Here is a 21,674-nt window from a genome sequence, read left to right on the forward strand (position 1 = left end):
ATAATGGGTGTGTTCAGTTGTGTGATTGTGGAAACATTGACCAGTGGACACACCCATAGCTCTGGGCACGCCTTAATCTAGCACACCTGTTATTAAAAAGGTCCTGCTGAAAGTGGTTAAAGTTATATAGTCTGTCAGGGTGGCGCCCGTCGTTGAATGGATAGAGAGAGGTCGTCTGGGAAATCAAAATGTCCCCGGTTCGCGTCCCGCCCCCGGTAATGTGTGTAAGTGTACCTGAGCAAGACACTTAACCCCCTCATTGCTCCCCCCTCATGGTCATCGTGACCATCTGAGCAGCCATCAGCAGCTGGGTGAAGCCAAAACTGAGTTTCTACTGCAGGATTAACAAAGGTCTCCCTCTCTGGGCTTAATTTAAGCCCAGAGAGGGACATATTTGACAAAATAGGGACAGGGATTGATGTGGTTCAATTGAGAATGATAAAATCCATTGGTCTGAATTAACCATCACTTTATTTTGTATTCATTATTGCCTCGATAGTAAGACTTAATACTTTACTTGATTTGTTTATATGGCAGGGACATATATATATATGTCCCTGCCAATATATATACACATTAATGAACACTAAAACATGATTAAAACATGAATTGCTCTTGGACGATCAGGGGGTTGGTCTAATACTGTTATTTATGCTCAAATGTGTACGTCAATACTGTATAGCTTCACTGTACTTTATTATACATACAGTAATATAGTCCAAGTGCAAAGGCGCCAGGCAGGTTGTTTTTTTTGCAGTACAACCTGGTGTCTGGTTCTCTTAGGCTCAGAGGATTGCTACCTGCTGAGTGCTGCTGACCCTTTTTGTATCTTTATCATTACAATTAGTAGTATTATTTATTTTGCTACCCTCTGTCTTCCTTTTCTGTTGCCTATCTGTCTTGTGTCTCCTTCTTTCCTGCTGTAACCATTGACGACTGAATTTCCCCCGTGGGATCAATAGGTCTATTACAGGCCCTGGCCTAGAGGCTAAATCAACAGCAATAAGATGAGGTTACAATGATCACGGTATTGTTGACAGCAGTGTTTCCCAACTGGGCACCCTCAGCGGTCTTTGAGGAGTTACAGGGCTGTAAGTAACTCTGAGAGCACATTAGCACACAACACTGAGTATAGATTTGATCCCACAGATAAAAGGGGGAAAAATCATATAAGATAGTAGTCCTTTGACAAATACAAATGCAACTGGGGGTCCTTGAAATGACAAATGTTGAGAATCACTAATGTACAAAATAAGTTACACACTTATAGGCCTACATTACAACTAGCATTGAGTCATGACATGATGTCATTGTATTGACATGCCTCCAGAGGAAATGAACTAAAGGCAGTTTGTTTGTTTGTTTGAGTTAGATGTTCAGTTCATGAAGAACACTGGTGTTGTTGTGGTGTTGGAACGGAGCAGGCATGTGCTTTCCAGTGGCGTAAAGTAACTAAGTACATACACTCAAGTACTGCAGGCTAAGTACAATTTTTAGATATTTTTAGTTTACTGGAGTATTTCCAATTTTCAATACTTTTATTTCTATTCCACTACATCTCCCAGTCTCCGCTACAATTATTTGAAATCTTTAGTTACTAGTTACCGGTACTTTGTAGATTTAGATTATTATTACACAATGTGCATTAACCACTTCAGCCCCATTTAAACTTTTGCTATTTGAAAATAGCAGATCTACAAGCTTGTAGATCTGCTATTTTCAAAAGATTGTTTCGTAAATGTTATGCATATGATAACTTGTGAAACAGGACATTCTGCATAATGTATACTTTTACTTTTGGTACTTTTAGATGCATTTTGATGCCAATACTTTTGTGCTTTTACTCAAGTCAATTTTGATTACCAGACTTTTACTTGTAACAGGGTGTTTCTACATTGCAGTATTGATACTTTTACTTGAGTAAGAAATTGGAGTATTTTTCCACCACTAGTGCTTTCTGGCACAACATCAAAGAGCGTCTTTCAGCCTGTGGTGATAGGTGATGATAGGTTATTACCCCCGCTGTCTGCAGCACTGTCTGCACACGTACATAGATAGATTGAGACAATTATTTGCCAATTATTCACACAGTGATGTCTTTTTTTACCCTGCTGTATATCTAGAGTATTTTTTCTTGCCCTATAATCTGTATCTTAACTGCTGTGCTGCCTTTGGCAACTAAAGGTCCCTCACAGGATCAATAAAGGTCTCATATATCTTGTAAGTGTTCAATAGCTCTATATTATGATAGCAATCATTGCTATTGCGTGATTTAACAGGGGTCTCCCTCTCTCTCCAGCTCTTTAGTAAACAGACAATGCATGTTTGTTTGATTGAATACTTTATTAGTATTAATTGGAAATGCAAACAGAAAGAGGTACAGTCAGACATTTGAGCTACTGTTAAAGGATAACACAAAAAAAGTCCTGGGGACTTGTTTCCATTGTGGTCCTATGTATTCAATTCACCAACATAGCATAAAAATAACACCAAAATACAATATCATCAACAAATATGTACAGAGTAGAAAAAGGGAAAAAATAAGAAAAAGTTTTTTTGTTTTAACAAAAAGGGGGAAAAAAAACACTTTATTTTCACTTAATTCATTTCACCAGCCAAAATGTAATCCAATGAGGGAATGTACTATTCAGATCACATGGTTTCTATACCTAATATAGCCTACAGTAGACCATTAGAGGTCTTCTTCTTATGAGTGTCCAATCTGTCCATGCCAAATGGAGGGGGTCCTCCTCATTGACATGAAAATGTTTTGAGAAGAACTACCCCCCACCCATCAAGTACGTGGGGGCGTCAACAACAGGCCTACATGAAACCAGTCTGACAGGGTCTGGGTGGGAGGAGGAGCCTGTACCCCCCCCCCCCCCACACACACCTCTCTTTGTTCACACACACCTATATGGGCAGGTCGAGTCTAGACTCTAGACACACACAGCAAAGCAGTAGTAGTAGACAGTCAGTGGAGAAGCAGAGCTTGGAGAAGTTCTTCTGTTATTGTTTTCTAACAACAACAACAACAACATCATCATCATGGCCACCACCGCTTTCCTCCTATGTGTCGTTGGAGTCCTATTTGCGCTCTCTTTCGCGCGTCGTTCTCCCGCCAGTCCTTCTGACGCACAGTTGAGCGGCTCGTCCTCCGCCGTGCGCTCCGCGTGCAAGCCGATCCCCAGCACCTTCTCCCTGTGCCACGGGGTGGGCTACCGCGAGATGAGGGTCCCCAACCTGCTGGAGCACGGCTCTCTGCGGGAGGCGCAGCAGCAGTCTGCCGCCTGGCTGCCCCTGGTCTCCAAGCTGTGCCACAGGTAAGACTGTAATCTATGTTATTTAAACAGATATGGTTATTTAATCTAACACTAACCTGGCTGCCCCTGGTCTCCAAGCTGTGCCACAGGGAGGGTTACCAATGCAATCCCAGTCCAGCATGTTATTTAAACAGATACCAGGTTCATTGTTTAGCTGGTATTCTATGGTTTCAATGTAACAGGTTATTATTTCAATTGTAGGCGATACTGTTTACTTTAGACAGATGCTAGATTCTTGGTTTACCCGTGATCTAGCTCCAGTGGTGTAAAGTAACTAAGTACATTTACTCAAGTACTGTACCTAAGTACAATTTTGAGGTATTTGTACTTTACTTGAGTATTTCTGATTTCCAATACTTTTACTCCACTACATCTCGGATCCACATATTGTAGGCTACTTTTACTCCACTACAATTATTTGAAAACTTTAGTCACTAGTTACTTTGTAGATTTTGATTATACAAAACATTCATTAACCACTTCAACCCTATATACATTGTGGCCATTTGAAAATAGCAGATCTACAAGCTCACAATGCCATGCGAGGCATTGTGAGCTTGTAGATGCACTGTATGTCTTGTGATAATGGCCGAATCTAAACCTTTAGATAAGTGACTACAGTTTTCAAATATTTGTAGTGGACTCAACATGTTTCCCTGTAGTGGAGTGGAAATGTATACCTCAACACCTGGGTTTCTGAAGTCATACAGTATTACATTCATTTATGTGAAAATAAGGCCTTTATAAAGGACCTGAGAAGACAAAAACAAGTCAGAGAAAGTCCTAAATGTGTGTTTAGTTCTTTTCTCACTCAGCATTTTCAGAGGACATCAGTAAGCATTAGCAACACAATAGTATGGGCCTGTCCTCAGATTGCTGGTACTTAAGGTTATACAATAGCTACTATATGACCAACTAATCAGGTGATAAACAGACTGACTGCAGGGGGTTTCCTGGCATTCCTGGCACTTAATGAACAATAGACATTATCACCTCCCTCTAATGCATGTAAACATAACACTTTGTGTTGTTGTTGATTGGTCTTAAATATAATTCTGAGTGGTATTAAAGTCTTAAATCTGACTTTCTTACAACTGCAGAAACCCTGAGTACAAAACTTGTACGCAATAAGTATATGTACTTATTGTTGTTGTACTTTTATGTTTTTGTTTTTATGGTGTATATACACCAGTGGTTCTCAAACTTTTCAGGCTGTGACCCCCCAAAATTATAGTTTTTGAACTGGGGACCCCCCACCCTGACAAGCACTTATAGAATGTATAGGAGTTGAGGAATTACATTTAGTTTGACTCGCTTCCACAGATAGATATTGTGAAAGTAGCGGATCTACATGCTTATGTGGATCGGCTATCTTCACAATTTCAAATATGTATTTTTAAAGGTCTTAAAAGTCATTAAACGGTCACAGAAATGTGCAGATACCCTGTATACACTTATACTGCATGTTGGTTTGAGAAAACAATGTTGCACATTAAGCAATATCATTTGGAGACCCCCTTGTGGGTTTCGACCCACTGTTTGAGAACCACTGGTACACCCCATACAACATATCTCTATGTACAGAGGACCACCATGGAAATAAGCCCTTGGACTTGTTTGTTTTCTTTTTTTGTATCCTCTGTGATGATATTTGACTGTATGTCGGGGTAGTGCTATTGTTCTCTTTTCATGTGATATCATATCACCAAATAAGATCAATCAATGAACCAATACTTATTTACTTTCCACTACAGGGACACCAAGAAGTTCCTGTGCTCCCTCTTCGCCCCCGTGTGCCTGGCGGAGCTGAGCAGCGCCGTGATGCCGTGCAGGGCTCTGTGCGAGGCGGTCCGGGACGGCTGTGTGCCCGTCATGAACGCCTTCGGGTTCCCCTGGCCCGACATGTTCAACTGCTCCAGGTTCCCCCAGGGCACCGACCTCTGCATCCCGCAGACCGGAGGAGAGCCGGAGAGCCACCGCACGGCACAGGAGGTCACGGACGAGGAGGAGTCCAAAGGTTTGTGCTGTTGTTTCTTGAGCTTGTCGATCTGCTATTTTCCCTGCGAAAGCCTTCCCCATAATACGGATGCTGGGGTTTAAGTAGTTAATGGCCTAAGTGATATTATTTTGTTAAAATAAGTGTTACAAGTTAAATAGCGACTGTATTCTGTGAATCGCTGATTCTCGTCAATCTATTAAGAGTGTTTACTTTGTTCAATTTCCCTGTCTCTCCGGCTCTTTAGTAAACAGGAAATATAGTTTAAGGTCAGGATGCTAATTTCATCCAATCAGGAGAGAGTACTCCTAAAGGATAAAGGATACACAAGTGAAATTGGAAGTGATGAAACAAACTTGGAATTGGAACTGGAACTCAACTTATCAAATTGAAGCCGATAAATGGGATTGGGTCTTCTCTTTTGATTGGATGAAATTGGCAACCCACCCGAAATTGTGTTTTCCGTTTACTAAAATCAGAATATAGAGCTTTAACTTTTTTTTTCTCTTAATCTACAGGAACTGTGATCTGTGATGCCTGCAGTCTGGCCGCTGAGGGAGAGACTGACATCCAGGACAACTTCTGCCAAAGTCCATATGGTGAGAGAAGTCATCAATAATACGTTTTGTTCATGTATTTGGTAGTACGCTTTTGTCAAAATACAGATTAAACTGTCAAATTTCTGTTGTTTCAGACCCTGTTTTTGCACTCTGGATCTTTATGTGGATCTTTATTTAGTTAATAAATATAGCATAACAATCTGTTTAACCACAAAACATTTGAGAACCACTGGTGGGTTCTTGAAATGAAAAGGTTTGAGAACCACTGCTCTAACGTCCTCTCCCCCTTTTTTCTCTCTCAGCGTTCAAGTTACGACTGGGCAGCGTGTCCGTGGTGGGCGGAGACCGCCAGCTGGTGCCCCTGGGCCGCAGCCGCATCCTGAGGTGGGCCGGTGGCGGAGCCGAGAGAGCCGAGGGGGTCGGAGGGGCCATGGCCCACAATGCCCTCTGGCTGCCCGAGGGGGGGGCCTGCGTCTGCCCCGGCCTGGACGACGTCATGGAGGACGGAGGAGGAACGGAGGGAGCCGCAGCGGCGGCGGAGGAGGAGAGGAGGCGGAGGAATTCGGGAAGGAAAGAGGAAGGGGGGAAGGCGGCGCCGGCCACGGCGGGGGGGTGGTACCTGGGGCTGGCTAAGGCTGAGGAGGGACGCCTTGTGTTGAGCAGGCTGGTGAAATGGACCAGAGAGGACAGAGAGCTGAAGAGGTTCATCAGGGCTCTGTTAAGACAGCCATGCTCACAGCTATAGGTGGATACACATAGACATATAAAGGTAGACGCCTCCTCCGACCCTGGGGGTGTCTGTATCGGCGGGGCGCCGTTTTTGGGGAAGGCAAACTGCCTGTCAAAGTGACCACTGGCCAATCACAGCGTGTCTTTTTTTTCCCCGGGACTTGACAGAATCTAGTCGTATAAAAAAATCGAACGGGATATTTTTTATACAGCTAGATTCTGACAAGCCCCGGAAAAGACGAGCTGTGATTGGCCAGTAGTCGCTTTGAGTGGCAGCGTGCCTTCCCCGAATATGGTGGCCGCGGATACAGGTCGCCTGAATGAACTGCAGCGGCCAATGAGGTGTGTAGGTTTCCATATCTATGGGCGGATACACTTCATCATCGGCCACTGACTTTTTCACTGACAGCGGTTGGCTGCACTGGTTACTAGTGATCCATATAGTGTCTGAGAACTTGAGATTCTATGTAACTTGTTGTCTATTAGCAGTGGTTCTCAAACTTTTTTTCACGCCAAGGACCCCCAAATTCATATATATATTTGGCCGTGGACCCCTGTCTAAAAATGTTTAGTGCCAGGGACACACCCACGAGATTTTTTTGTGTTAAAAAATGCAAAACACTTTCAAGATTTTTAGGAAATGTAAAAAGAAAAAAAGCAGGTGTACAAGCTTGCAGCGTGGCACTTAGTGACACGCTGTGAGCTTGTAGATCTGCTATTTTTGAATAGTTAATGTGATGCTACATTAACTACCCCTGGTAACCCCTCCCCAAGGACCCCTGGGGGTCCCCGGACCCCACTTTGAGAACCATTGGTCTGTAGTGTCTAGTAACTTGAGATCCATGTAACTCATTGTCTATAGTGTCAAATTAGTTTGGATTCTTACTCTAACCCTTCTGAAGTATTAATCGACTGATTAGACATTTTTTACTTTTCTAGATGATGTAAAATAACGATGTGTATATAACGGCAACATTTGGCATTTTGCAGCTCAACTATGCACACTTCTATGCTACCCTCATTATCTATAGTGCCAAGTAACCCGAGAGAGAGTCGGAAAACTATCCCTAGGTTCCGTACTACTGTGTCGATGCCATGGAATAGTTGCATGAGAGCCAACACCTTGATTGGGAGATGGTAGAAATAAACCAGAAAGAAGCTTTAATGCAACCTGTGATTTCTGTCAATAACTGGCGCTGCTGAGGTCCATATCACATTTAAGAGAACTGGAACCATGCATTTCGCTGACTAAAATATCAGCCTGTGTAATAACATCATTATGGTGCAGACAACCCATTTCAAAGAACCTAATGCACCCAGAGTACACTGTTGGTGCATGCAATCATGACATTAATCTCAGAGGACACTATTTCTTGGTATACGGTATTGATTGATTGATTGATTGATTTGAAAACAATGTATATTTTCACAGTGATTTTAGTCTACATACTGTACGTACTGTATATCATGCCTTATTTATATACTTAAAATCTAGTTACTGTAGATATTATCTCATCAAGAGTTTGTGTTGAAAAATAAAAATGTGTTTACAGAAAATAAAGCAGACTTGAATGTTATAATTGAGACACATGAGGCAGACTCTAGTCTAGTCTAACCCCACACCCAGGCCAGTCACAATCATGAAATTGGAGTTGATGATTCATTGTCATACAATAATTGTGATATTGGCCATAGTACATTATTTATACATTTATTTGTATATTTAAAGGAGGAGTTCACCCAAAAAATTACTTATTTTCTATCAATTGCACACCCTATGAAGCCTTGAATCCATGGATTCTTTTTTGTTTTTGTCGCATTCTTAAGGTCCTTACACACCGGGGCGATTTTTTTCATGCGAATAATACGTTTTTTAAAAAAACCTTATAAAGTCAATGCAAGCTTCCACACCAGTTTCACGGAGCGAAAAAAGCGTCTTTTAATTATTCGGAACGAGTCCTCCTTTAAGTTATTTGTCACATTTGCCCTGTGCCGTTTTTGTTTGCAAAGCCTTAAAGGATTGTATTCAATATGCAACGTCAAAAACACAATTAACTCACTACTTAATTTCATACTTTTCAAAATGAGAGAAATAAACAATCTAAATGATTACAGCACATCACACCCCACCAACACGTTGAGTGGTTGTAGATCTGTTAGCTATTTTAGAATATTTTTGGAAATTAATGGCAATTTTGATTATTGTTGCCCAAGTCTGCTAAAAGACTGTAATGACTGCAGTGCTAAATGACTGTAATGTAATGTAAAATAAAGGAGGCCAGGTTGAAAGGTTAAAGAGCGTGGACAACATTGAACTAATGGAAATATGATTTATCTGTGACAGGACTACACATATCTACATCATTTCCTCATTACAGTGACCTTACAGATGACCCCTTGCAATAGTGTTTATGAAATGAACTCTACTTGGTTCCATTTCTGATTTTGTATCTTCTTGAAGAGAAAACATGCTATATTGAATTCTGGAATTGGAAAACTGTAAAACTGAATCCGATTTGATGGAATTGGGAACCCACATTTAAAGAGTTGGAGAAACAGTGAGACCCCTGTTACTGAACAAACACCATTGCAATGATTATTATCACATTAAATAGAGCTTTATGGTTTTAACACTTTTGTTTGTTTCAACCACAAATATCATGTACAGCAGGTTTAATATTATGGCAAATATGTGCCATTTTTGTAAGCTAATGTTTTAATATTGGTCAAGTTAACGGTTTGAACCCCTAGTCTACCGTGTAATATTTTAGAATGATAAACCCGAATATCATTGCTTTGGTTTCTTTATGATTACTTTATTCGATTTTGTCAACCAGCCGCTCTCCAAACACACACACACACACACACTTACACACAATTTGTCCATGATTCTTAACAGTCTTTATGTTTAAAGTCTTTAATTAATGCATTAAATGACCAAAACAAAATCTTAAAACCTTTTTGGTGCTAGCCTAAGAAATGACAAACATAATCCAGGTAGTATTATACATTTTCAAAGTAACAAACAAACAAACAGAAACCTAACAAAACGCTAAGACCACACTGCAAAAAAAAAAGCCCAAACTAAAAGTGTGGTTGAAAAGTCATCACAGCCTTGCAGATCTTCCCTTTACAGACCCAGGAGAGGCTCTCCCTGTCCACACATACTCTTATGCTCTCCCACAAAGAGCACAAATATCATACAAATAAAAGAAAAACAAATAAATAATCATTTAAGGTCATCTGTGCCTGGACAGTGGGAGACGTTCATGCTGCAATGGCAGTTATTTTCTGATCCATACGGTATGAACAACTTGTTACACTCTCAAGCTTTTTAAAAATCTAACACGGCTGGGATTTTAAGTGTTTTTTCTTGTTATTTTCATAAAAATCTTTTCAATCCCAAGACTTCAAGCCAAATCGTGAACAAAGTACTCCCTACGAAGGGGACCTGCGTACAATCCATTTCAGGGTTACGTTCTGTATTTGTATTTGAACTAACCACAATATTCTGTACAAAGAAGGCATCAAAAAACATCAATAATACGTCAATATGTTGTCTGAACCTGCAACCTCCATCCCCTTGTTGACCTGCTGTCACCACTGCAATTAAATATATGAAGTTATGGGATATGAATACAAGGGGGCTGCCAGTTTGATTAGTTTGAGCTAGAAAAAGATGAAACGTTTCAATCGGTGTAAACTACTCAGGCAAGGCGTCCAAAACGTGTCTAAACCTGCTCCCCCCCACCCCAATTGGCACAGATTGGCCTATCTTTACATCCCTCACTCAGCAAAGACCGGCTGCATACAGCACTTGATGTCACCTCAAACCGGACAACAATTTGCTGTCTAGAATACAAATTATGAACAAGGTGTCTCAGTGCTAATCACATCTACAATAGATGTTCCACCGGGATGAACCAAATTCTCTGGATAATTAGTTAGAATTGATGACTCCATCTTTAAACTATATACGTCAAATAGCGAAAATATCCGATCTACAAGCCCACAATGCGTCCTGATGCGTTATGAGCTTGAAGAAATTATTAAAGCTAGTTCCCCAAAATGTTTGCCTATTATGATCCAGAAAAGGGGGTGCTAGGGCTCATGTGGTTTGTTCTATTGATTACTATATTTCTAGGTGCGGCATGGCCAGATTCCTCTTTCATGTCCGATTGCCACTTCTTGTCAAAGACATGAACAGGACTAGAGCAATTGCAAGCTCCCAAAATCACTACAAAAGTGAGCAAATTTGATTGCCTTCATTAGGGCAAAGAATGGGTGGATGGTGTCATGATAGGAATCCAAAACAAGGATATTAGACATCCACAGTGAGAACTAATCAATAGTCGTGTTACCCCATGCACCCCTCAGTCACTCAGTAAAACATTGTACTACTAAAGTATTGTTAGCCATGGGCTTGTGTGATGTCACTGGCCAAACCTAATTTGCGTTTCCATTTTGTCATCGCAATTCCTGTTTAACGTCCTGACATTTAACTGTTAGGAATGAATGTTTACCAACCAGAACGGATATCTACCAATTCTTCTGTGGTTGGATTTATGTAAAGCTGCGTTGCTTGCCTGTTTATGCAGCTAAACAAAAGGCCCGGTTCGCTTCTCTGTGAAGCAAGAAGCTTTAGGGCGATTTATTATTAAATTCAGTCATGCTAAACATAAAATTATAAAACAACCAAGACTGTCCTGACAACACTTTATCTATGAGCATCTGTAAAGCTACAATCCCTAATTTCCATGATGTCCGTTGTCTCTCCATCCAAACAGAGAACTAAAATAAAAATGGCGCTACAGCTAGTATCCAAATCCGTTGCATCGTCTGCTTCAAATAACTTTACCGACATTGTCAACCTGGTGTCCTACCCGACACCAGGGTCTGAATGTCTCAATGGAAGCGTAGGGAAGACCACCTCTTACCACTGCAGATGTGCTAGTTATATTGTATTAACATACTCTGCCATACAGATTGGTTAAAATAACGTTTTATTCATTAAAATAATTGTGGATTGTAGCTTTAGACACTTGACAGGCATGTCAGTTAATGAAGATGGGTGAATATTGTGATTTTATTTCCTAGAGAGATATGAGAGAGATGGTGGGAAGGATATGCAGGCCAGAGACGCTGAATCAGGGGATGGCAAACTGGACGACCAGCTCTTCTTTCGCGTCCACCTTGATCTGAGATATTGCACTGTATGCATACGCTGCTATCTTGGACACCTGCAAGAACAGAAAAGCGTGGTAGTCACTGTTCAGAACCATGCCAAAAACATGCATACGAAATGAGCAACAGGAGTAGGATCAGTGCCCGGATACCCGTCAAACTACTTCTCTAGAGTGAGCGACGCACATGGGCATAACATCAGAAGTAGATCAGCTGATATGATTCTACTGGGCAAATGACAAAGGCCCACGATGGAAACAAGCCTCTGCATGGGTCTTTTTGTGTTATTCTTTTAGCATAACCTTTGACTGTACTACCTGCATTGTTAATTAGCATGTTAATTAAGTATTCAATAAAAAAAAAGAGTGCATGCCTTTTTATGATCGAGTTCATTTTGCCATTGGCGACTGCATTTACCCCGCCGGGCTCAATAATGGTCTTATCTTTACAGTGATAATAAGCGCAGATATTTGCATAGATTCACTTAAAACATCCCCCCCTGTCAGAAACCGTAGATATTTTAAAGCAGTAGTTCTCAAACGTTTCTGTGCAAAGGATCCCCAAATTGATATATATTTGGCTGCGGACCCCCATCTAAAAAGGGTTTGTGCCAGGGACCCCCAGAAGAGATTTATGTAAATAAATAAAAATAAAGTTTTATTTTTTTTTAAATAACTGATGTAAAAGCTGAGCTTGTAGATCAGCTATTTTTGAATAGCCAACGTATAAATGGATAAAGTGGTTAAATTATTGTGACGCTATGTTAACTACGTTCACCCCCTGGAACCCCCAAGGACCCCACTTTGAGAACCAATGTTTTAAAGTTCCACAAAACTGTGCAAATATCTGCATAGATGACGGCTGTGAACACAGGCTAGAGACTGAGACGTGCTGATGTACGCTAAGTATGTCTGCTCATGCGTTTTGTTTCATCACTTCTATAGTTTATTCTCCTGATTGGATAGTGTAGTGCATTACAATTTTCTGTTCACTAAAAAGCATTACTGAACACTAGTAAGTAAGTACATTTTCTTACTTCTCACAGAGAGAACTCACAAAGTGCTTTACAGACAATAGGGATAACAACACTGCCATTCAAATTAATTAATAATTAAATCAACAGAAACACAAACCGTACAATTAAACTCTAAAACAGCAGATACATTTCACACAAAGAAGATAAAATCAAGGACATTCCGCACATGCTTATAGCAATGATTACTATGGGAATATAGAGCTATTTAACACTTACACCCACTTTAAGCCCTATATACTTCATTGTATGACAAATAGGGAAAATAGTTGCATAGTCTACAAGCTCATAACGCATTGCGATGTGAGCTTGTAGATCAGCTATTTTTTGTTTACATATTTTTTTAAGAGATTCGAACATTTTATACAATTTGCCCAAAATAGGGACGCCAGGGTTAATGTGGTTAAGCTGCTCACTGAAATAACAGAGCCCTGGCATTCCATGCTAATCTCCCCCACTTCTCTCTCCTTGTATCCCTTCTTGATGTGGGTTTACTATGCAGATAATAATAATACAAAAATAATAATAGTCCACACCAGAGCATACGGGCGGAGCAGGGAGCGGGGAGCGGGTTTATAAAAAGGTATAGGAGCGAACTCGGAGCGAGGACCGCCCGCCGCTCAGGGGCCGCGCACCACATGTTTGAGCATGCCCCGTCCGGTCGCACGGACAGACAAACAAATCCTCAACACTGCAACAGAAGTGCACACATCCCTGATCAAGATTTAATTCACATTTCTCTGTAATCCACACAGTAGGCCTATGTTTGAGGGATCAACATGGGCGAATAGCGAGTGTGACAACAGCCTCCCTGGAGCAAGGAGCGGCATTTCCCCCCCGCTCAGCTCCGCTCGTATGCTCCACACTCCTTTGTGGTATTTGTCACTGTATATTTGCATACATGAGGTAAATGAGGTATCTGCATTTAACCCACCCTAAGTAACAGGAGCAGTGGGCACTACTCTAATCATTCAGCCATGGCCGCTTGGTCGGACCCATGGTCGGTTACTCATTCCCTTGTTTTGTTTCTTAGGTTTGTTTTTTCCGGACCACGACTGTTAAGAATGTGATTTAGAGCATGTTTAGACGGATGCTAGGTTCATTGTTTGTAGGCTACTTGCACGGCAAGTCACTTTGGATAAGAGCGTCTGCTAAAATGCCTAAATTGTATTTTTAAATTGTCACCTTAAAAGGGGTTAAGTTTAACTGACATTTTCTGCATTTATAAAAACATGTTGGTGCGTAACATTCACCTGCTGAACATCTGAATATGGCACCAGATCGCTGGCCAGTACTTGGTGTGGCTGGCTGGTGAGAGAGGGCAGAGCATAGGCCTTCTTCTGTGGCAGAGTGCTGCTCAACAAGGCCAGCTTTGTACTGAAACACAAACATACGAAACAAAAGCTTTATCCAAACAGAACCTGTACGTTTTATTAACCTACTTAGTTGACCGGGGTCCCCCCAGGGCTGTATACTTGGTCGGGTACTTTTTTCCCCCCTTTAGTTTCTTAGCCGAAAATAGCAGAACTACAAGCTTGTAGATCGGCTATTTTTGCCAAATGTTCGCACCAGAATAGAGATGCCAGGTTTCATCAAGTGGTTAAAGTGCACATTTGTAAATTATTTGATCGGACATGCAAGTAAGAACAATTATTGTGGTGCAAATTTGTGTACAAAACTGTCTACTGAAAATATTATTTATTATTATTAGTATCCCTAATGGGGAATATAAGAAAAAGAAAAAAAACACTGTCTGGGAAGGTATGTGAACCAAATAGACACAAAACAAGACAATAGTCATTGAAAAAACCCATTACTGTAAAATGTAGGCCTATTGATGATTAACCCACAATGTAAATAGAATTTTACTCTCTTTATACTTGCCTAACGGGGATATTCTATATTGCTGTCCTGTTATCTGACTTTTTCCCTTTGTTTCTTCTTCTATTCTTATGACTATATTTTGTAAATGCAACCCGTACAGAAAATAATTGCACTAGTATGTGCCGTCCTCATTCACTCATTTAGTCTTTGTGGGTCTTTCTTTGGTGGTTGGGGCGGCGAAGATGTGTCAAAAAAAAAAAAAAAAAAAAAAACGTAACCAAGGCAATCCTGTGGAAAATATTTAAAAGCCTTCATTATAAATTGGCTACTGCATGGCAAGGTTAAAAACACAGAGCTGTTGCGGCAAAAGCCTTCATCAGGGTGACTAGACCTAAAAGCCAAACAAACAATAGAAATTGTTATATATTTTTTATATTATAATAGAAATATAAAAGGAAACAACCTCATAGGCTCTTTAACACACTAGATTGAGTGATTAATTAATGAGCCAATGAGATTGTTTCCTTTATAAGTTTTGTTTGTGCTGCTTTTTGAGTTTAGTCACCCTGATGAAGACTTTTGCCACAATATGTATGTTTTTTAACCTTGCCATGTAGTAGTCCCTTTAAAAGAAATGTGCCATTCATTTTGTCACCCTTGCACCAAAGAGCATAGTAGTTGCTCCATTGATTAGAAATTGATATTCCAAAATAATATCCTTTTTGACTTGGGACTGAAGTGAAACAGCTCTCAAAGTCACTCTTTTAGCACATAAACAAACACAAACCAAGCTGATTCTTCCAAAACACAATTTGGAATATCAATTTCTCATCAATGGAGCAACTACTGAAGATATATACACACACAACCTAAACCTTTACCAAAGCGTCATTTAGCTTTACAATAATGACCACATGAGTGAGCATCCACCACATACCTGTATTGCCTTGCTTTGTCCATATATTCATGCTGCTCCATCCCCTGAGAGTCTGCGGCCGAGACATCGATGATGTTCCTACAGACAGAGAAAATCAATCAATCACATTGTCTATTCACTCATTTGGTACATGACAGACAGACCATGGCCCAGAGTTCACATCTTACTAGGACCAAAAACTAAAGTGAATATGCTAAAGCCATGATTCTCAACCTCTCTCATTTCAAAGAACCCTAGTTTTATGCATTAGGCCACAGATCCCCCCCCCTTAATCTTTGGGACCCCAATCTACACCAAGTACAATGAGTATTTTTACGCTCTCTGGGTTACAATTGCACAAGGGTGCATTTGGTTCCTAACTATCGATGGTTTAGCAGGGGACCCCTGGATCCCCCTCAAGGACCTCTGCGAGGTCCCCGACCCCATGTTTAGAAGCGATGGCGTAGGACAGGGGTCTTCAACAGGGGGTCCTCAGAGTTACAGGGGGGCCGCCAAAGCTTTGTGCGATAGGACCATTTTTTTTCACATTTACCACTTGAACCCTAGAATCCCTATTCTGAGGGGCACGTTGGCGTAAAACAGCAGATCGACAAGCTCACAGCGCTGCGAGGCGTTGTGAGCTTGTAGATCAGCTATTTTCGGCAAAGAGGTTTGGTGTATGAGGGAAAAAAGAGCAGACTAAGTACATAGCCAAAGGTCAAGTTGAGGGTTTAAGTGGTTAAATGTCTGAAAATACACATTAACATGAATCTATGAAGCCAGCCATCAATGAAATCTAAGAAAAAGTTTAATCTGCAACACAATTTTATGTAGTAGGGTTCCCCGCTTCATTTCTCTCTCAGCTAGGGCAGTGGTTCTTAACCTTTTCAGGCCGTCACCCCCCCCCCCCCCCCCAAAATAATCATATTTCAACTGGGGACACCCCACCATGATAAGCACTTGGAATGTAGGAGTTGAGGCATTACATTCAATTTGACTCGGTTCCACATAGCTATTTTCACAATATTTAGATCTGCTACTAGACCATTCCCGGTGAAGTGTGCAGGCCAAAGTAATTGCAAACGTGGAGTTATCCCGCGTCCCGTCGCGGTGCGCCCCCCCCACGTCCCGTCGCAGCCCCCTGGGTCGCCACACAGCTGGGCAGCCGTAACCATGGTGATATTCTTTTTACGTAAAAACGCGAATAAACAGCTGACAGTTGGGGAAATCGAAAAACGGGCTTCGCTGAGGTGCACATGGTAATGGTCAATGGGCTGTGTGCAGATCAATTGCTCCAGCCACTGAGGAGAACCAGGCAGAAGAGATTTTGGCCTCACCACCACGCTCGCTCACAGAGCTTTGTAGAATTATAGGAGGATTTTGCCTCTTTCTTTTGATGCAGTAATGGTCTTTTTCTTTTCGGTTCTTTCTTTCTTTCTTTTTTTAGGGATTAAAAAGGTCTTTTAAAAAGTCCTTAAATTGTCACTTCACTGTCATCTGGGGACCCCCCCCCCAAAATCATGTGGGGACCTGACCCACAGATTGAGAACCAGTGCGCTAGGGGGTCCTCGGCCTGAAAAACATTAAAAGACCCCTGGTGTAGGAGATGGTGTAATTAGTAAAAATAGAGCCATGTCTTACAGTGCTGTCTTGGTGAGGATGGATGTGAGGAGAGCCTGTTCGTCTGTGCGTGCCGAGGGCACGTTGGCAGGACTCCAGTCAGTCCCGTTGGGGGGTTTACTGTCGGGGTTGGGATCGATCAAACGCTTATGCTCATCGTCTTGATCCTGCACAACCACAAAACATACATTTATATTACAGTCAAAGAGCAGACATTATTATTCTTTATTCCACTGCCATTATTAGTCTTCCTGGGGTCCACATAAAACATCACAACATACAATATTCATACAAACAACTACTGACACTCGTCAGTCTAAATCTAAGACACTATTAAAAATGCCAACGATAATTAGATAATACTAGCCCATACCTGGTCGACGACCCACCCACCACCCAAGACAGACAGAGGTTACTCCAATTATATAGTATAGTAAATAGTATAGTATAGGATAGGATAGGAACATAGGTTAAACATCATGTACAAAAATACATTGATCATTGCAATTGTGTGTCTCTCATATTTGTTTAAGACATTTATTTTAGACAAGTATTTGCTGTACTACAGTATGTATATGCATGGAACTCTGATGTATGGTGATATGGTCTGTCCTATATAGGTTCATTTTGTGCCTGTGTACAGGCCAGGGACATCCTCTGTCCTTGCCATAGGGCATCTCTTGTCCCCGTTTTTATTTGTAACTTTCCTTAACCCATTAAGACCTGAGGCCGATTCTACAAATGTCTTTTTGTAGTGGTTCGCAAACGTTTTTATGTCAAGGACCCTCGAAATTATATGCATTTGGCCGCCGACCTCCCCCCCCGCCCCCCCCCCCCATCTCCAAATATTTTGTTCCAGGGACCCCATGAAGCGAAGATTTGAGTTAAAAACTGTTTGCTCAAAATCAAAAATAGCAGATCTACAAGCTTGTAGATCCACTATTTTGGAATTGTCAAAGTATAACTCAATGGTTAAAGTGGTTACAATCTAAAATGACGCAGAGGTTTTCCTGGTTTTAATGGGTTAAGTAGACAAGGGACGCCTCTAGCTTTATGGCGGCTTGTAATTTTTTTTATAATGCTGGGCAAAATATTGTGTTGTAATGCACTATTCTAATAATCTATTGGGACAGGCAGGGTGTTCAATGTGTCATCGTGCACCATGTTACCAATACATAAAGACATACACGATGGGAGCAGCATTCTGGTGTGCAGTTTCTATTGTTTTTCCCACTGTTCTCTTGTCTTAACCCAGCACCCAGCAACCAGCCCAGCAGGACAGGGTGTCCGTGTCTTCTGTCACTTTGTGACACCCTTTTCAAGGAGTTCATTTAACCCCCACAGCCTACATTAGATTGGTATCACAGATTTCCTAGTCTTACGTAAGTAGATGATCAGAGATCTCTGTCGTCTGATACGCCAACATCTAAATTCTGTGAATGGGGTGAAAGGTGCGTGGAAGTGGAAGTGGGAGTGGAAGCAATTTGAAAAAAATATATATAATATGGTCTCTGTCGGGTGGAAACCTCTTACCTCATATGTCCAAAACTGTTGCTTTTCAGGATTCAAATGTAGCAGATCTACAAGCTTGAAACGTGTCGCTTCGCGCCGCGTTTCGAGCTTGTAGATCTGCTACTTTTGTGCGACTCTGTAGTATGATATTGGGACATTGACAAAAAGTTATAATATGGAGATAAGAGGTTTCTGCCCGACAGCAGTGAGAGATATATAAATATAGATATATATATAACAGGCATCACAGAACCAATGCAGACTTTAGAGAGGTCCTGTATACTGGGACAGACAGTATCAGGATTGCTTTCCAAAGCACTGGTCATCATACGTTTGTTTTTGTTAGCGTGGTTTTCTCCGCCCTTCCAATTCCATTGGTTGAACTTAGATTTCCCCAGACCTTATCGGTGGGTGGAGATCTCTGGTCGTGTGGCTACGCAAGACTTCAGATTTCCTAACTAATTAACTCTTTAGGGGGAGCGGAACAATTGTCAAAGCAAGAGTGTAAAAAGTCGAACAAAGACTACTTGTATGGATATGTTGGTAATTATTCATCATATCTTTTTGAGCATCTCTGTGCATTACGAATTGGGGTAAATTCCTCTCCATTGTAAACTCAGGGAACATCCCTATTTATTAGAAGAAAAAAATCTAGCTAAAGGAAGTACTAAGCCAAATTAAATCTGCCCTTCATTATATTTTATTAACCACTTAAACCCTATATTGAGCTCTACATTAGGTAGGCCCTCACCCGTTTTTGCACTGCACTAAAAAGTTTTGACGAAAACTTGTTGGTTGGCCAGTCACAATTATTAATCGCAATTATTTGAAATCAATTATTTTTACATAATTGTTTCCATGTTGCAAAATGCTGATACATACAAAAAAAATAACTGATTTCCTGCGCAAGTGCTGAATTTTATTACCATTGAGCCTGCCTGCTTGCTCAGGGGATAAACTTATGACAATGACAATTCATGTCAGATCCTGTGTCTAGGTGAGACATGACCTTTGACACAATCTAAATGTCTCAATAGAAGAGCAGGGAGACAAATTTACAAATGTATTACTATTCATTAAAAAAAAAGCAATGGTTTAAAAAGGAAAACTTGACTTTTCCCCTTTTTGATTATGCTACTAAAATCAAACCAACAACATCAACACCACAAACAACTTATAAGTAATAATAATAATAATTATTGTTTCCGCCAGGCTGAAAGGCATGGCGAGAGTGCATGTTTTGCACCTTGTCCATCCGTCCGTCCTTCTGTCTGTGACCAGCTAGTCACCGCAGTGACCAGCTGGCCCGGTCACTGCGAACACACACTCCCTGGATGCCAATTCAGAACCTCTGCCCCAAATCTTTTACATGGGCCTGTTATAGCGCCACCAGGAGGCCGATTTGTGCAAAACACATTTTGGAAACAAAATGCCTCAAATCATGACTGCAGTGTCCGATTGCCTGAAAGGCCTAAGAAGAAATGGCACCCTTTTCACAGCGCCACCAGGAGGCCACAATAACGTACCTGACCTGGCGGAGACCTGTGCTCCGAGGAGCACTTTTTCTAGTCATTAATATTATTGTGTACATTTCGTGTCCTCTGATGGTGCCTGAGAGTTAATCATCATTTCCAGAGTTGTTGCGATGGTATTTGTACAGCAGCATGTCATGTGATGTGACACACGTCTGTGTACGGTTGACACAGGGCTGCAACTATATTTGATGCCAAAACTTTTGTACTTTTACGCAAGTGAACAGACTTTAACTTAATGTTGTATTGATACTTTTACTTAAGTAAAACATTTGAGTACTTTTTCCACCACTGACAATAACTTGTAGTTAAATGACAACGTTGGTTCCAAACACTGAGGGTTGGGTCAAATAGTAGTTGGTTACAGCTATCTAACATTAGGGTTTATACTCACTCAGTACAATTCCTTAGGTCATTTAGTAACTCTGGGAGTGTGTACAAGTTGATCATATTTTGCTGGTCCATTTGGTTCCATTGGTACACTCCCAGAGAGTCAAAGGAACAGATTAACACTTGCTATCAAAGTGTCTGGGCCCTGCCTGCATCTACGAGCAATCTGTAGCCTTGGATCAAGACTATCACAGATGTATTTGATCGATTTGAACATTTGCATATCATAGATATATATATATATATATATATATTTTTTTTAAAAAGCATTTTTCTAATTTTTATGGACTTTGTTTGTTTTTATTTCTAAATTTTGGCTCTTAGTTTAGCCTAGTTGGGTCTATTAATTGTTTTGTTGCCTATGCTGTTTTTATACCTTGCTTTTAATTGTAGCACTCTGAGATTCGTAAGAATGTAAAGTGCGTTATAAATAAAATGTATTATTATTATTATATACGAAAGTAAAAGTCAGACTCGATCAAATACATCTATGACAGTCTTGACCCAAGGCTAAGCAATCTGATGCTTCTATCTTATATGTAAAAAATAAATAAAAAATAGCTTCAAGCATAAACAAAACAAAAATGCAATAACATCGATCCATTTCGGGGGGCCGATGGAACCGATATATAGAACCCCTGGCCCCTGATAAAACGCAACGATATCGATCGATGACATCTCCGATTTTTAAAAAAATCAAAGGAGGAGGAAGGAGAAGTAGAAACAAGAAGAAGTTGGAGGAACATGGTTAGCATTAGCACGGTTAGCATCATCATCGTTACGTTACCTGCTCTGTGGTCTCGTTCTCGCTGCTGTAGCAGCACCCCATGGTGTCTGTCCTACGACCCAACACAACCACCTCCTCTGTCTGGAGGTTAGGGTTAGTGGGTGTAAAAGTGTGTGTTTTATATGGCGGTGTTCTTCTCCTCTTCCAGCTGATCTTGTCAAACACACAGAACGGAGGAGCTGCTCAGTCACATGACAGCAGCTGCTCTGATTCCATAAAAGCAACAACACTGCGACGTCACTTCCGCTCCGTGAGGCCCTTGTCACGT

General features: G+C 41.0%; 3 protein-coding genes across 3 annotated transcripts in view; 1 reads left to right on the forward strand and 2 right to left on the reverse strand.

The window, feature by feature from the left end:
* Positions 1 to 21,674, reverse strand: part of LOC308086080 (uncharacterized protein) — a 499,718-nt gene that overhangs the window by 87,818 nt on the left and 390,226 nt on the right. The window lies entirely within an intron of this gene.
* sfrp2l (secreted frizzled-related protein 2 like) lies at positions 2,973 to 6,754 on the forward strand. Its single transcript, XM_080428039.1, has 4 exons — positions 2,973 to 3,323; positions 5,078 to 5,340; positions 5,838 to 5,918; positions 6,182 to 6,754. Exons 1-4 carry the CDS (start codon positions 3,049 to 3,051, stop codon positions 6,622 to 6,624), a joined length of 1,062 nt encoding a protein of 353 aa, XP_080284165.1. The 5' UTR covers positions 2,973 to 3,048; the 3' UTR covers positions 6,625 to 6,754.
* Positions 9,507 to 21,614, reverse strand: lamtor1 (late endosomal/lysosomal adaptor, MAPK and MTOR activator 1). Its single transcript, XM_080428781.1, has 5 exons — positions 21,407 to 21,614; positions 17,207 to 17,352; positions 15,587 to 15,664; positions 14,079 to 14,202; positions 9,507 to 11,848 (listed from the first exon to the last, which is right to left on the reverse strand). Exons 1-5 carry the CDS (start codon positions 21,446 to 21,448, stop codon positions 11,756 to 11,758), a joined length of 483 nt encoding a protein of 160 aa, XP_080284907.1. The 5' UTR covers positions 21,449 to 21,614; the 3' UTR covers positions 9,507 to 11,755.

The sequence above is a fragment of the Gymnoscopelus braueri genome (assembly GCF_963280865.1).
Source record: "Gymnoscopelus braueri genome assembly, chromosome: 5".
NCBI classification, from domain to species: Eukaryota; Metazoa; Chordata; class Actinopteri; order Myctophiformes; family Myctophidae; genus Gymnoscopelus; species Gymnoscopelus braueri.

Excerpts from the sequence above, each read along its gene's own strand:
- sfrp2l (XM_080428039.1), top strand. The coding sequence starts at position 3,049 with ATGGCCACCACCGCTTTCCTCCTATGTGTCGTTGGAGTCCTATTTGCG. Across the intron at positions 5,341-5,837 it reads GGACGAGGAGGAGTCCAAAG|GAACTGTGATCTGTGATGCC; the intron begins GTTTGTGCTGTT and ends CTTAATCTACAG. Across the intron at positions 5,919-6,181 it reads CTTCTGCCAAAGTCCATATG|CGTTCAAGTTACGACTGGGC; the intron begins GTGAGAGAAGTC and ends TTTCTCTCTCAG.
- lamtor1 (XM_080428781.1), bottom strand. The coding sequence starts at position 21,448 with ATGGGGTGCTGCTACAGCAGCGAGAACGAGACCACAGAGCAG. Across the intron at positions 15,665-17,206 it reads ATCCTCACCAAGACAGCACT|GAACATCATCGATGTCTCGG; the intron begins GTAAGACATGGC and ends CTCTGTCTGTAG. Across the intron at positions 14,203-15,586 it reads GACAAAGCAAGGCAATACAG|TACAAAGCTGGCCTTGTTGA; the intron begins GTATGTGGTGGA and ends TTTGTGTTTCAG.